General features: G+C 38.3%; 1 protein-coding gene and 1 non-coding gene across 10 annotated transcripts in view; both read left to right on the top strand.

Annotated features, from left to right (window-relative positions):
- Positions 1-15,663, top strand: part of CNOT1 (CCR4-NOT transcription complex subunit 1) — an 82,991-nt gene that overhangs the window by 59,759 nt on the left and 7,569 nt on the right. For 4 of the 9 annotated variants that reach the window (XM_070770674.1, XM_070770675.1, XM_019978862.2 and 1 more), the window contains exons 25-43: positions 408-587; positions 2,032-2,148; positions 2,478-2,588; positions 2,933-3,010; positions 3,189-3,366; positions 4,137-4,267; positions 4,889-5,185; positions 5,861-6,001; positions 6,097-6,201; positions 6,787-6,906; positions 8,217-8,408; positions 8,977-9,119; positions 9,473-9,581; positions 9,680-9,849; positions 10,492-10,744; positions 12,674-12,922; positions 13,871-14,034; positions 14,220-14,337; positions 15,462-15,563. In XM_070770674.1, coding sequence (XP_070626775.1) covers positions 408-587; positions 2,032-2,148; positions 2,478-2,588; positions 2,933-3,010; positions 3,189-3,366; positions 4,137-4,267; positions 4,889-5,185; positions 5,861-6,001; positions 6,097-6,201; positions 6,787-6,906; positions 8,217-8,408; positions 8,977-9,119; positions 9,473-9,581; positions 9,680-9,849; positions 10,492-10,744; positions 12,674-12,922; positions 13,871-14,034; positions 14,220-14,337; positions 15,462-15,563 — 2,958 coding nt within the window. Of the gene's footprint in view, positions 1-407; positions 588-2,031; positions 2,149-2,477; positions 2,589-2,932; positions 3,011-3,188; positions 3,367-4,136; positions 4,268-4,888; positions 5,186-5,860; positions 6,002-6,096; positions 6,202-6,786; positions 6,907-8,216; positions 8,409-8,976; positions 9,120-9,472; positions 9,582-9,679; positions 9,850-10,491; positions 10,745-12,673; positions 12,923-13,870; positions 14,035-14,219; positions 14,338-15,461; positions 15,564-15,663 lie in introns of those variants that run through there. The other 5 variants (XM_019978866.2, XM_019978867.2, XM_019978865.2 and 2 more) reach the window with 3 other exon arrangements.
- Positions 1,106-1,244, top strand: LOC139177390 (small nucleolar RNA SNORA46). The gene has a single exon (XR_011561836.1). It is a non-coding gene; the product is annotated as a small nucleolar RNA SNORA46 (small nucleolar RNA).

The following is a 15,663-nucleotide window of genomic DNA, read 5'->3' as shown; positions in this document are numbered from 1 at the left end:
ACTGTACTTGATAGCAACTGTGTAAAATTGGGGAGATGTAGCATGTTGCAGTGGCACCTCACTCCAGTACTCTTGCCTGGGAAATCCCATGGAAGGAGGAGCCTGGAAGGCTGCAGTCCGTGGGGTCACTGAGGGTCGGACACGACTGAGTGACTTCACTTTCACTTTTCACTTTCATGCATTGGAGAAGGAAATGGCAACCCACTCCAGTGTTCTTGCCTGGAGAATCCCAGGGACGGGGGAGCCTGGTGGGCTGCCGTCTGTGGGGTCGCACAGAGTCGGACACAACTGAAGCGACTTAGCAGCAGCAGCAGCATACACTGTAGTCATGTTCACAGAAACGAAACATAAAACTGTATTTTATCATCTTTTAATTGAATACTTCCCATGTTGTAATGGTTGGCTAGGTTGAAGAACTAAAGGAAACTGTGAAGGAAGAATTTATGCCTTGGGTTTCACAGTACCTGGTTATGAAGAGAGTCAGTATTGAGCCAAACTTTCACAGCCTGTATTCTAACTTCCTTGACACGCTGAAGAATCCTGAGTTTAATAAGATGGTTCTGAATGAGACCTATAGAAACATCAAAGTAAGTGTTCTTGTGTGTTTTTTTTTTTAATTTATTTTTTAATTGAAGGATAATTGCTTTACAGAATTTTGTTTTCTGTCAGACCTTTGTATTTCTTTTTACTACTGTTTTTAGTTTGGAAATATTTGATTTCACAGGTGGAATTAGAGGGTATTGTTTTCTCTTGTATGTTGTATTTGTTACAGTATTTATGCAAGTTGCTTTAGGCATTGTTTCAAATACAGGGCTAAGTTTTCATGAAGAATTTAGTCGTATAGACATACTCGTTTTCATCATTCTATACCATACCATCATTTATGTCTTAAATGCCAGATAGCTCAAGATTCTTCAGTGTTGTAAAATAGCCATTTAAGATTCTCCGAAGTTTAAGGTCAAACGTTTCCTAATGGGCTAATGCTTGTTCTATAATATCTTAAGTATTTTTCTTAGGAAGAATAATTTTTAAAGAAAACAGCATGAACCAGCATATAGCTGAAAACATTCTTTGCTGAATAACTTGGGATATTGGCTTAGGAACCAGCACTATATTTAAACCTGTGAATAGGAATTTTCCCTATTCTTGGTTACGCTGTAGTGCAAAAGAATTCCTGGCTCCTTTCTATTGCACAGCTGACTTTGTGCCATTCTGCTGTTGCTGTATGGAGTTAAGGAACATAACTAAATCCAGCCTTTGTCATTTGATAGCAGGGATTGTTGGGATACGAAAATCTCCACATGATTTGGATCAAAAGATTCTTTCTTTTAAACAAAAGTATAAATTTAAACTAATAGCCATAAAAAGTATTATGTAGGAAATGAGTGTATGAGTGTATGCAAGACACTGGAGTGTTGGTTCTGTCTCCCTTAAGAAAGTTAAAAGTAGAGAATTGATGAAATGGATTAGGTCTTCTCAAAGTGTGTAAGCAATATTACAGTGTATTCCAGAAGGTTATCTTAGTTGTTTCCAAAGATAATGCTAAAGATCACAACAGAGCACTGCAATCTTCTTATACTCCTTAGAATGCCTGCTGTCTGGGAAGAACTTAAAGATCATAGCTGTAGTCTTCATTTGAATTGAATTTAGCTCTTCAAAACAGATTTGCAGTTGGGTCGCTGCTTCAAACCTAGCTAAAATTTTCAGTTTTAAAATACTTTGCTGTGGGACCATATACGATACGTGGTGTTACTTCACGTCAGTATGATGTATTTTATATTTTTTACCTTCTGTAAAATTTAGTTTTGTAAATTTTTTTACTTTTTTTAAATGTAAAGACGTTTGAAGGTAAAAATGTCACTGAACACAACAAAATATTGCAGTGATACGTGGACAGGATCTACCTTGGGGCATGTTCTCAGTATTGATAGCTTGTTTTTAATGTAGAATAATGGAATTCTTAAACATTTAGTTGAGAATGTTTTTTTATAAGCTCATTTTCATACCTTTCTTAATCATACACTGTTTCAGGTACTCCTGACCTCTGATAAAGCTGCAGCCAATTTCTCTGATCGGTCTTTGCTGAAGAACTTGGGACATTGGCTAGGAATGATTACACTAGCTAAAAATAAACCCATCTTACACACTGTAAGTTTTAACCAAAGGCTCATGTAAAACTTGAGAATGTTCATACAGCATAGTCTATCTAAAAATCTTGACTTTAATTGGGGCTGTTTTGCCGCGGTATCTGTGAAGGTTTGGCCCATGTTTTGAATCCCTAATTGCATGCCCATGGCCTTACAATGTTTAGCAAGATAAACAAAAGGTATGATTGTTACCCCTTGGCTTTTCATAAGGTGAGGGTCAATTATTGATTCCAATTTTGGGGATGAGTTTGGCAGAGTATAATTGGGGATATTGAATAAGGAATTTTCTAATATATTCCCAGCATTTTAAAAATGTGTTTGTTTTTCTAGGACTTGGATGTAAAATCTTTGCTGCTAGAGGCTTATGTTAAAGGACAGCAAGAGTTGCTCTATGTAGTGCCCTTTGTTGCCAAAGTCTTAGAATCTAGCATTCGTAGTGTGGTGAGTAAATTTTAATATTTTATTGAAGACTTATTTGAGTCATCTAATGAGAGGTCATTTGTTTTGGCAGAAGGTCAAGAGGCTATATCCTCAGTTCTTAGCAACATAGAGCTAGATCAGTTAGTTTTCCTCAGGGAAGCTTGGGATTTCCAAATTGAGAGGCTCAGTAGTATACAGGACTCACTTTAATGGGTGGTTTTGGGTTTTGGTGTTTTTCTGAAATATGATTTGTGGGAAGGCTAGGGATTTTATTATGGCCACATGGGTGTGAGTGCTTAACTGTTTTAGATAATACATATTAAAGAGTGAGTTTGGGGCAAGCTTAACATAATGGTTTTCTTCAGGTTTTTAGGCCACCCAACCCCTGGACAATGGCTATTATGAATGTATTAGCTGAGCTACATCAAGAACATGACTTAAAGGTAAGTTTGTTGCTCTTTATCCTTAGGAACACTGTCTTCCTTTACATTATTAAAATTTACAGGAAAAAGAGGGTTTTTAGTGGGGGGAGCACTATGACAAATGGGTGAGAATACTGTCTGTTATTATGACGCTGAATATTCATTTTTAATATTCTCATTGAATATTGGAATTACACAGTTAAACTTGAAGTTTGAAATTGAGGTCCTCTGTAAGAATCTTGCATTAGACATCAATGAGCTAAAACCTGGAAACCTCCTAAAGGATAAAGATCGCCTGAAGAACTTAGATGAGCAACTCTCTGCTCCAAAGAAAGATGTCAAGCAGCCAGAGGAGCTCCCTCCTATCACAACCACAAGTAAGTGTGATAATTAACCCTCTATTTATCATACGTTTTCTTCAGTGGTACATTCGCATGCATGCGTATAGCAAGTTGTAATTTTCTGTGTAAAGTGGGGTTGCAGTTTTGTGTACTTTCTGGTGAGCCTTCTAAATTTTTAAGGGAATGTTAGTAATGTCTAGGCATTGTCTTAGTGTATCTGGTAATTCTATCTGTGGTATTCGTAACTAATATCATTAATCAGTTGTTCCTCATATTCCCCCTCAGCCAGACTGTTACATTGTTTGAGGTCTTAGAGAAAGAAGTGCACTGGCATGAAGACCTGTGTTATTCTTCAAATTTGGGGATGGCCAGATTGGCTCAACCCATTAGGCGAGTGGGTTATTTAACCTGCATTAAGAGGACTGGGAGCTTTAGGAGGTGTGGTTACAATAAACCAGCTTTTCTTTTTTCTCAGCCCTCAAGAATCCCCAGGTAAAACTAGAAACAGAATAGGTTCAAAATTGATATACATTATATATAGAATAATGGGACAAGGTTTGGGCCAGCTAATGTGGCAAGACCCCTCAATTCATTCCTGTGCCCAGGTGCATGGCCAGTGACTGAGTCTTACATGCTTTGTTTAGATTGTGATAATTCAGGGTGGGAAAAATGTGACCTGTGCCACCCCTCCCCATCCCCATTCAGTCAGTTTAGTTAGATTAAAACCACATGATGCCCTGCTAATTTTATAGTAAAGTCAGGAAGTGTGCTTCTTTCATTAGCTTTTATTTTTTCTCTACATTTAGCAACTTCTACAACACCAGCTACCAGCACCACCTGTACAGCCACTGTTCCACCACAGCCACAGTACAGTTACCATGACATCAATGTCTATTCCCTCGCAGGCCTGGCACCACACATTACTCTAAACCCAACAGTAAGTAAACTGTTACTTTGTGACGAGGTCAACTGGTTAAATTTCCCTTCCCTTTTTTACTTCCTATGTGGATTCCTAAGTTGTAGGCTTTTGTTGCAGAGAGGAGGAATTGCTATGTGTAGTATAAGTTCATCATGAATATTTTTTAAGTTTCTTAAAAATTCAGTAAATACCCATAAATAGTCTTTCAAGTAAAGAAAAAGATTTCAATGTAATTTTTTTTTAATAAAATGCTTGCTATTTTGAAAATAATAGTTTTTGTAGAAAGCCTTTTTTTCTATTATCTTGATTATTTTTGCATTTCCCCATGGTACTAAAGAAGTTACTTTCTTTAGGAGTACTCAAGCCACAAATTTTGACTAACCAGGGTAGTGTCTTTAAGCATCTAGTAATGAACAGTTTGCCCATTAAACTTGATGTGTAATCATGTATCACAAGATACAGTGATTACTGTGCCCTCCTTGGAGCCCAGCTTTCCAATTTCTGAGCTTTTCATTATTTAAAGTAGAAATGGGTAGTTCATGGTTAATTTGGAAGTAATTCAAAGACAAGGGCGTGATTACTGATAGAAATTTGGTTGTTTTATTTAAACAAATTGTTGACTTCTTTTTTCCTCCCTAGATTCCCTTGTTTCAGGCCCATCCACAGCTGAAGCAGTGTGTGCGCCAAGCAATCGAACGGGCTGTCCAGGAGCTGGTCCATCCTGTGGTGGATCGATCAATTAAGATTGCCATGACTACTTGTGAGCAAATAGTCAGGAAAGATTTTGCCCTGGATTCTGAGGAATCTCGAATGCGAATAGCAGCTCATCACATGATGCGGAACTTGACAGCTGGAATGGCTATGATTACTTGCAGGGAACCTTTACTCATGAGCATATCAACCAACCTGAAAAACAGTTTTGCCTCAGCCCTTCGTGTAAGTTTACTATTTTCTTGTAGTATAAAACTCATTACTGCTTACGAAGCCATTGTTCTTTGCTTGTAGCAGTGAGCATTCCACGTACTCTTAATAGTCACCATATGTGTTTGATGTCTTCCTCTTGGATTTGTCAATTCTATGAGGTGGTGTTTATTTTTGTTTATTTTATCCTCAGTAGTATTTGGCAAGTAGTAGATACTTACTGGTTTAAAGAAATGAAGGATTTTTTGAAAACTGCCTAAGTTAACACTCTTGATTCTGTTTACCATGAAGAATTTAGATTTAAAGCACTTTGGAGTAGGACAGTACAAAACAGTTTAAAGTGACTACGCATGCGTGCACATATACATAAGCACATAGTCTCTTCAGATAACTCACTCACTCATTTGGGGTCTCAGATGTCATGGTTAGTAATACCTTTGTGTACTGCTTTATTGCTTTCATAGTGTTCACCATCTTCATAACAACCTGGTAAGATGTTTCAGTTGAGTAGTGTATCATCTTGAAGATGATTGTTAGATTACTTCATGGTCACAGCTAATAAGTCATAAGTAGAGTTGGAACTTCTAAAATTAATTTGCCCAAACATTGCATTTTCTAGTATCCCATCTATCTGTTTTGTCTACCCACAGAAAACTTTAAATTTTTTTCTGTCTCTTCTCCTCCCAATAGACTGCAAGCCCACAACAAAGGGAAATGATGGATCAGGCAGCTGCTCAATTAGCTCAGGACAATTGTGAATTAGCTTGCTGTTTTATTCAGAAGACTGCAGTAGAAAAAGCAGGCCCTGAGATGGACAAGAGATTAGCAACTGTAAGTGTTTAGCATTTGCCTTTTAAGTATTTGTTTTTCCATTTAAGAAAGTGCCTCATAACAAGAACCTCAGTGATTTTTTTGTTTGTTTGCAGGAATTTGAGCTGAGAAAACATGCTAGGCAAGAAGGGCGAAGGTATTGTGATCCTGTTGTGTTAACATACCAAGCTGAGCGGATGCCAGAGCAAATCAGGCTGAAAGTGAGACTTGGGGCTGTCTCTCTCTCTCTGCCCTGTCTTTGTTTTCTTTCTGAGGACTAAGATAGGGGTTAAATTCTGTTTCTGAGAAATCATGTGATTTCTCTTAAAGGCTGCCTGTGGGGAAGACACAGAAATAGCTTAGATGTATCCCCTCCCCCTGTTGTTGAAGTGCTGCTGTTACACGTTCATATGCCTTCTAGTTTTTGTTTCTGAGCTTGGTCTTCCCTTCTGATACTTGAGTTTTTATTGCTAGTTGCTTGTTGGTGAGAAGACAATGTTGAGAAATCTTAGCAATTTTACAGCTCCATTGGGGAATTGCACTGGCTGCATGGTCCTACTTGAGGCATTTGCCAGTGGAAAAAGTATAAATGAGGGTGACTCTAACAGGTCTCAGGGAAAATAGGAAACCCTGAACTGTGTGTGCATACATGCATGCCTATTCAGTCGTGTGTTAAATGTTGTAAAGACTCCTGTGTCCCTTCTCAAAACCCTGGTGCTTACTCCCATGCAGAGTTTCCACTTTGATAAAAAGGTTTCCCTTGATTGTGAAGAGGATCCTGTTAAAACAGGTTTTCTTCTTCCAAGGTTGGTGGTGTGGACCCAAAGCAGCTGGCTGTTTATGAAGAGTTTGCACGCAATGTGCCTGGCTTCTTGCCTACAAATGATTTAAGTCAGCCCACAGGATTTTTAGCCCAGCCCATGAAGGTAAGTACTTGTCTTGGATTAAATTGAGGAATTTACAGTTTAATTTGAATGTTTCTGTCAGTTAATCTGTCACTTGTGCCCAGGAGCTTAAGTTACAAGGAAAAAAAATTACCCACAGCTGTTGCATTGTGGAGTGTCGCTACCCTTTGTATCACATCAGCATGGCATTTGGGAATTTTTTTAATTCACGAGGTTGATTTAACCTTCATGTTTGACATACTAAAGGAATTTACTTGGTGACCTCATGGTTTGCCCTGTTCTTTGTAAAAAGATTTTCTAAAAATTTGAAATGTTATAAAAGTTGAAAATGTGAGGGGGAAACATTTTCTTCTGAACCATTTGAACATAGGTGCTGACCTTGATGTCCCAGTCACTCTTGTATCCTTTAGTCTGTGTTTCCTTACAGAGACATTCTACGTGACCATAGTAAAACCACTGAAAACAGAGTCAACACTGATACATCAATGTCATCTAATCCTCAGACCTCATTCAAGTTTACAAAGTGTCCTAATATGGTCTTTTTATAGTAAAAGAATCTAAATCAGAATCACACACTTCAGAGAATTCCCTAGTGGTCCAGCGGATAGGGTAGGACGCCTCACTACCACTGCAGGGGCCCGGGTTTGGTTTCCTGTCAGGGAACTAAGGTCTCACAAGCTGTGTTCCCCAAATCCACCCCCCAAAAAAGAACCGCATTTCATTTAGTTGACATATTTAAAATTTTTCCCCCAAGTCAATCTAGCCTAGCTCCTTTTTTCGTCTTCCATGGCCTTGACACTTTGATTACAGGCCCATGGTTTAGTGGAATGACCTGATTTGGGTTTGTACAGTATGTTCTCATGAATAGATTCAGGTAGTACATGTTTGATAGGAATAGCACAGAAATGATGCTGTGTTCTTATTCTCTTACTGAGTTTTAACAGTTGGACTGAAAACTATATTTTCCATGGCTTGAATTACTTACTTTCATAGGCTGCAAAGAGATTATTACATGCTACAGGGGGTGCTGCCCTCAGCCTGTCTCATTGTTTATCATGCCGTCTTTTATCACTTGTTTGTACTGGTGTTTGCAAAGCTTTCCACTGTCAAGTAAAACCCCCACCCCATGCCAGGGCTTATTTTGCACTGCCCCACCTAACAGCATCAACACGAAATAGTTCAGGAAGGGAAATGAAAGAGCCCTTCCATGTTTTTGATGAAAAGAAATTACGGGTAGTAAACATACTTTTAAATTGCTGCTTGTGCCAGTGAAAAGTCTTTTAATTCCACGCCTCCCCCCTCCACCCCCTTTGGTTGTTTTCTCAAAACAGCAAGCTTGGGCAACAGATGATGTAGCTCAGATTTATGATAAGTGTATTACAGAACTGGAGCAGCATCTTCACGCTATCCCGCCAACTTTGGCCATGAACCCCCAAGCTCAGGCCCTCAGAAGTCTTCTGGAGGTTGTAGTATTATCACGGAACTCTCGAGATGCCATTGCTGCTCTTGGATTGCTCCAGAAGGTTAGTGTTCTTAATCTGTTTGTTTTAGAAGACGCTGAGTTTGTATACATCTGGTGACCTGCATCATTATCTACTTTATGGTTAAGATTTTTAAAAATTAATATAAAGTAGGTTCTGTTTTGTAGTAAGCAGGTGGTTTTCTCCAGAATAGAGTGTTACAAATAGTTATAAATTTTAAAGTGCGAAGTCTTTTTTTCCCTATAAAGGTAAGATTTTCAGGAATTATGATTATTTAAGAAACTTTAAAAGATATTCCCTTAGGTTTTGAGGGACAGTTGATCTAAGTACTGGTGGGGGGCAGGGTGTGGGGCCACAATGGGTTTTGGCTCTGCTGGGACAGTGAAGCCTTTTCTGACAGTGAGGAATGTAGTAAGTATAAACTGGAAGGAACTGGGAGAGGGTGTGTGTGAGGCAAGTGGAAAGGGTTTTGGTGTGTGGGGAGAGATTCTTCACTGAGGCCTTAGAAGATACATTGTACTTTGTATCAAGGTTTGGTTATTGGCTTTGATTATTGGGCTGAGTATTGTATTTTCCATGAATCTGAATGAATGCTTTTTTCCTTCAATAGGCTGTAGAGGGCTTACTGGATGCCACCAGTGGTGCTGATGCTGACCTCCTTCTTCGCTACAGAGAGTGCCACCTCTTGGTCTTGAAAGCTCTTCAAGATGGCCGGGCATATGGGTCTCCATGGTGTAACAAACAGATCACAAGGTCAGTCCCTGTCTTAGAAGAGTAATATTTATTCAACTGCCTTCTCACATTACCACATGGCCCTGTTTATAAAATTCAAACATACGGAATTTCTAATTTTCAGTAGTGAGAATTATATGTCTTAAATGGAATGCTTTGTTTTCGAGACTTAGCAAAACTTTTAACACTGGGTTATCTGTTCTCCTTAGTTACTGGTTATTTTAAATCTTGGAAACTGATACACTGATTTTCAGTTGGTACTCAAGACATCCTTAATTTGGAATAAGTTAACATTGAATGAAGTGGGCCCTTTATTTCACCTGATCCACAGCATGGGTGAGCCTTTATGAATAAAGGAATACTGCCTTTCCTAGGTGCCTAATTGAGTGTCGGGATGAATACAAATATAATGTGGAGGCAGTGGAGTTGCTAATTCGCAATCATTTGGTCAACATGCAACAGTATGATCTTCACCTTGCTCAGGTATGGAAAGAATTAAGCGGGAAAAGAGACTCTGGTAGTTGGGAAGTGTGTTTGCTGTCAGTGCTGTCTTTCTTACATTGTGCTTTCTGTGTTGCCAGTCAATGGAGAATGGTTTAAACTACATGGCTGTGGCATTTGCTATGCAATTGGTAAAAATACTGCTGGTGGATGAAAGGAGTGTTGCCCATGTTACTGAGGCAGATCTGTTCCACACCATTGAAACCCTCATGAGGATTAATGCTCACTCCAGAGGCAATGCTCCTGAAGGGTGAGAAGGAAATGTTTTGGGGTTGTTGTGCATTCCGCAGTTTTAGAAATGAGTGTGTAGACTTACTAACGTTACCGTTACATAACAGCTTTACCTACAACATATGGTAAGCTTTGGTGAGGCCTAATATTGTCCCTTGAAATATGAAAGCTTAACTAACTGCTGCCAAGCCCTCTTGCTGCAGACCAGTACATACAGCACTAGGTTTGGTGTCAGAGTCCTCTGTTGAAGGCCTGGCTCAGCTGCTTAAAATCTGATTTTAGACAAGTTGACTTATCCTCCCTACGTTTGTTTCTTATATAAAATGGAAATAATACCTTAAATAGCTGTTGAGAATTAAGTAACACAAAGCATGGCACATAGTGGGCATGCAGTGAATAATTTTTTGACCACGGACATCAGCTCCCTTTCATTGGGCGTTTTTTGGTCAAGAAGTGACTTAACTGAAGTCAGTCATTTGCACATTTTGTCCTCATGGGTAAACAGATAACAAAGAAAACCGAGGATAGTTTTGTTTAATCATGGGAATGGTAAATGATCATCACTCTTGTGGTTTCTATTTAATAAGCAAATTTCCAACTGTATGTCTTTGAAATCACAACCATGAGTGGACTGATTTTCATTCTGGATTTATTGTACTAGATTGCCCCAACTGATGGAAGTAGTGCGATCCAACTATGAAGCAATGATTGATCGTGCTCATGGAGGCCCTAACTTTATGATGCATTCTGGGATCTCTCAAGCCTCAGAGTATGATGATCCTCCAGGCCTGAGGGAGAAGGCAGAGTATCTTCTGAGGGAATGGGTGAATCTCTACCATTCAGCAGCAGCTGGTCGTGACAGTACCAAAGCTTTCTCTGCGTTTGTTGGACAGGTAGAGCTTTTGGAAAGAAAGGTGCTTTTTATTCAACATAAGTAGGGTGTGATGCCTCCATTATTAAAGTTCAGTATTATGTACCTGTGGTCAGTTACCTCCATACTCATGTAAACCAAAAATGTCTTCATCATTACTCAGTTAAATTGATACTGTTTATTTTCTCATCATTGGTCACTAAGCAGTAAAGTCAGCATTTGCTATCCCCTTTAGTACTTTTTATCTGATTTCAGTTGTCACAGCTACAGAATACAGTGGACCAGATAATGAATAATAAAATTGCCAGATGTATATAGTAATTTTACCAGCTTGATTATCAGCAGGGATGAGATTATGGGCTAAGTAAAGTTCTGTAACAGCCCATGTTTAAAAGTAAAATAAGGAGTCCCCTGGTGGTCTCGTGGTTAGGATTTGGTGCTTTCACTTTGGTGACTCGAGTTCAGTCCCTGGCTAGGGAACTGAGATCCTGCAAGCTGCGAGACACAGCCAAAAAACAAAAAAATAGAAAATTGAAAATATAACAGCAAAACTTAAGCATTTAAATGGTAGTGCTTTTTATCTTTCTAAATTAATTAGCTTAGCTATCTCCTAAAATAGCTTATTTCTGCATTTTGACAATTGTATTTCTTCAAACTGAGACCAAAGCTTAGGTGTGCCACCAAAGAAAGATACAAATTATCTTTCATTTGAATGACAATTGAATATGGAAGAGCTGGTTTGAATTTTAGAAGTTGTTAGGAATTGGATTTACTTTTCAAGGTGATTTTTTTTGTTGTTGTTAAATCATAATAAGTTAAGTTTCTCCCTTAAAAGAAACCAAGGAATTATCAAACATACCCTATTGAAAAGCTGCTACTGCATACTTAGAGCTTGATTTCCAATTTGGATGGAGGAATTTGAAATCAATTGGTTTTTGTGATCATTGATATTTCATGGGTATGGATGTGGCACCTGTCTCAGCTCTTCCTCTTGGCTTATATGCTCTTGTTTCTTCTCTTCATTTGAAAAAGATAATGTATTATATTTTTCTGTGCTTTTGAATCTTTTTGAGAATTCTTTTCTCCTCTTAGGCTCCCTCTTGATCATAGCAGTCTGTCCTCATTTCTTCTCCCCACTTAGTTTTTTAGATTTCATTGTACAGAAGTCCCTTTGCAAGCCATCTGTTTTGCCTAGTGTATTAATGTCAATTCAGCTGTGTTAATTATTTATCAAGGGACAGTTAACTTGACCATTATCTTGGAAACTTTTTAAAACAAGTTTTCTTTCTGGGCTTGGTTTCATTGCTTAGTAAGCACTGACCTCCCTCTGCAGCCTTAATGTTTTTACATTGTCTTCTTTTTCTTCTTTTGTACTAGCCAAATAACTTCCCTGCTTAACTTCCAGATTATGTCATAAAATTTGTACTTATCCTTTCTTTTAAATAAACTTACCCTTTTCACTTTATCTTAATTTACATTAAAATAGCTGGGTATGATCTGTGAGCTAAAATTTGGTACCTACTTATTGTATAAATTATTATTTGATTTTCCTAGTACAACTAGTTGGAGTTTCAAAAATTTTGTTGTTTTTGGTTAAGTCAGATGGAAGAAATTATCTTAAATTTTGTAAGGAAGTAAAGTATATGTAACTTAATCTCTTACTTGGGGGAAATACACATTGACCAGAATGTCTTAGTATGACTTAATGGGTTACTACAAAGGTGGTTTAACTTGCATAGTTAACTTTTGAAATTATTGGCTATGGACTGCTTGTTTAAAATTGCCCTGTTATTCTTTTTCATTTTCCATCAAAGTTGATGGAATTCTGTCATGGGTTCTGCTGTTTTACAAAGTAACAGTTAGAAATGTGACAACAGGATTAAACGAGAGAATACTTCTTGGCATGAAAATTAAACGTTTATCCATGTGTGTTATCTCATCCTGCCTTCTAATGTTTTTGTTCCCTTGGTAGATGCACCAGCAAGGAATCCTGAAGACTGATGACCTCATAACAAGGTTCTTTCGTCTGTGTACTGAAATGTGTGTTGAAATCAGTTACCGTGCTCAGGCAGAGCAGCAGCACAATCCTGCTGCTAATCCCACCATGATCCGAGCCAAGTGCTATCACAACCTGGATGCCTTTGTCCGACTCATTGCACTGCTAGTAAAGCACTCAGGGGAGGCCACCAACACTGTCACAAAGATTAATCTGCTGAATAAGGTCTGAAATCCTTTCTTGCCTTAGACTTTTGCACACTTGAAGTCTGCATCAGTGGTTCTCAACCCTACAGGGCCCTCAAAACATTTTGTAATATCCCCCTTTCTGTCCAGAAATTAAATTCATAGATAATAAGTAAACATAATAACCGAATTTTAGAAGAGGAGTGTGGTGCCTTAACTGAAAGACACCCTGTCTCAGAGCAAAACGGTATAAGGTATTTTCAGTGTGTTACTGTTTGGTAATGACTACATTAGAAGATACTTAGGGTAGTATAAGATTTGCCCCCAAGTACAGAGTTACTGTGAATGGGATGACTAGACATCTCCTTTGATAACATAAGATTGACAACTCAGATACCATGAGTGACATTGCAGTTGTCTTTGATTTTCTGAAAAGGAACAGAGTTTTTCTTTGATTTCTGCAGTGGAATTCCTGGTAATTTGAATGTTAAGATAGTGCAAAAATGAACTTAGACTTTGGTCTTGGATAGTTACAAATGGGTTTCACGTCCCCTACTCTTCAGTGGTGAAATCAAGTGGAGTGCAGGATAGTTCTGCAGTGTTTCTGCAACCTAAGAGCATATCTGACCTCCCATCTCCTAAATGCCAAGAGAAGTATGCATCATTTGCCTCCTGTAAGCTTTATGTCAGACCAGAAAGATTAGGTTGGTTGTGTAAACAGGATAAAATATGTACCATGCTGACTTCTAGAGCTTTAGAAAAATTTGTGGAGAGTGTACATGTCTGGTCCATGGTTATGGAAATTCAGAGAAAACATATAAAAGTACAGGACAGATCAAACCAACGTGTGGTCCCTTTGGCTTCCAGTATATAATTTTATATTTACTTCCATGTGAGGCATAAGAATGAAAGGTATGAAGCATGACTAGAGAGTGGTAAATGAATTGTCTTCATGATTTACATGCTGTATAATCTATGTGCTCTATAGGTCCTCGGTATAGTAGTGGGAGTTCTCCTACAGGATCATGATGTTCGGCAAAGTGAATTTCAGCAACTTCCCTACCACCGAATTTTTATCATGCTGCTCTTGGAACTCAATGCACCTGAGCATGTGTTGGAAACCATTAATTTCCAGACACTTACAGCTTTCTGGTGAGTTATTATTGAAAGTAATAATGTTAAGGATTGCTGTTTTAGTGTCATAAAATTTGAGAAGAACTCTGGGTTAGAAGCATGTTGATTTACAATGCAGCTTGCATATTATCTTACAGTCTTTTTTTTTTTTTTTTTTAACTTTAAGTTGGACTGTGCTTCTGACTAAGGTTTTCTTCTTTCAGCAACACATTCCACATTTTGAGGCCTACCAAAGCTCCTGGCTTTGTGTATGCTTGGCTTGAACTGATCTCCCATCGGATATTTATTGCAAGAATGCTGGCACACACGCCACAGCAGAAGGTGTGGCTGCAGTTTATCTCCTACAGATGAAGACTGTAACTACCTGGGACTAACTAGCACTCTTAGTCATTCAGTGGTCACTGTACTTCTTTCAGGCTTAGTTGGGGGTCCTTACATTTAATGTAGAGTCAGGTCATGGGGAGAGGCATAACAGGTACTTGACCGCCTCTGCCTGAAAGCCATTCCTCAATGATTAGCATATGGCTTCTCCAAGTTGTCATGAGTCACCTTACGTCAGCCTTGTAAGGCATTTTCCAAAAAATGTTGAGACCCTAAAGCACCTCTGTAGACAGTTATATAAAACTCTTGAGTAATGGAACTCGGGAACCTGCCACTTTTACAAGTTCTCACTCTAAATACTAAAGACTCATACATTCAGAGTTGAGGACCACTGGTCTCTACTGTATTTGAAGAATTAAGATAAAATTTGAGATAAGAGTTTTTAGTATAATTGTGAATAAACACAGTTATGAGAACATTTCTCTCTCATCTTGCAATTAAGTGGCAGATGAGTGTAAGGAAGTACCTTTGATTGACCCTTCAGATCAGAAGACAAATGTGACTACTATGTTTGGTTAAAAAAAAAAAAAAAAAAGTGAAATAATCCTTAAATGGATTTGGTATTCGGTGAATAAGTGCATTCCAGGAGGAAGAACAGTACTGAATAAAATCTACCCAAAGTGCACATAATTGGTATAATTGGAATATGGTAAGCAGGCCAAATTTGGGTGAAAATAAAGGATTCATGTTGTAAATTGGATGAGGTTATTTGCTAAGAGTTGAGGAATTGAACGTGGGAAAAATAAATAGTTGAGATCCAGGACTTGAAGAAATTAACAGATGTGAGTTTCTTAGTTGGCTGGGTGTTTTGTGTTCTGTCTGAAACACCCTTACCCTATTTGGTGCAGGCAGAAGGACCTAAATATCCTGGAATTTCTGGAGCCAGTTTGTTTCAAATATCATTTCCCATTATCTGCATTATTTTGCTTACTCCTTTTTTGTGCTAGTCAGTCTTTAAGAGAGGTTTATGAAGAAAATAATAGTCAACAGCGTAGCTGCTTGGGCAACCTTTTTGGTGGCGGGACAGCAACTGAGTGTAATTATTACCCATATGTTTCTTTCAGGGATGGCCTATGTATGCACAGTTACTGATTGATTTATTCAAATATTTAGCGCCTTTCCTTAGAAATGTGGAACTCACCAAACCTATGCAAATCCTCTACAAGGTAATTAATTTGAAATTGTAAAATCAGAATAATTAAAACCTAGCAGTTTAAAACACTTGAAAAATACTTCAACTGGCAGTATATGAGGCCTAATGTTGTT

This window comes from Bos indicus, chromosome 18 (assembly GCF_029378745.1).
Source record: "Bos indicus isolate NIAB-ARS_2022 breed Sahiwal x Tharparkar chromosome 18, NIAB-ARS_B.indTharparkar_mat_pri_1.0, whole genome shotgun sequence".
Lineage (NCBI taxonomy): Eukaryota > Metazoa > Chordata > Mammalia > Artiodactyla > Bovidae > Bos > Bos indicus.
Note: the sequence above shows the minus strand (reverse complement) of the source record. Positions and strands in the feature narration are given on the sequence as shown.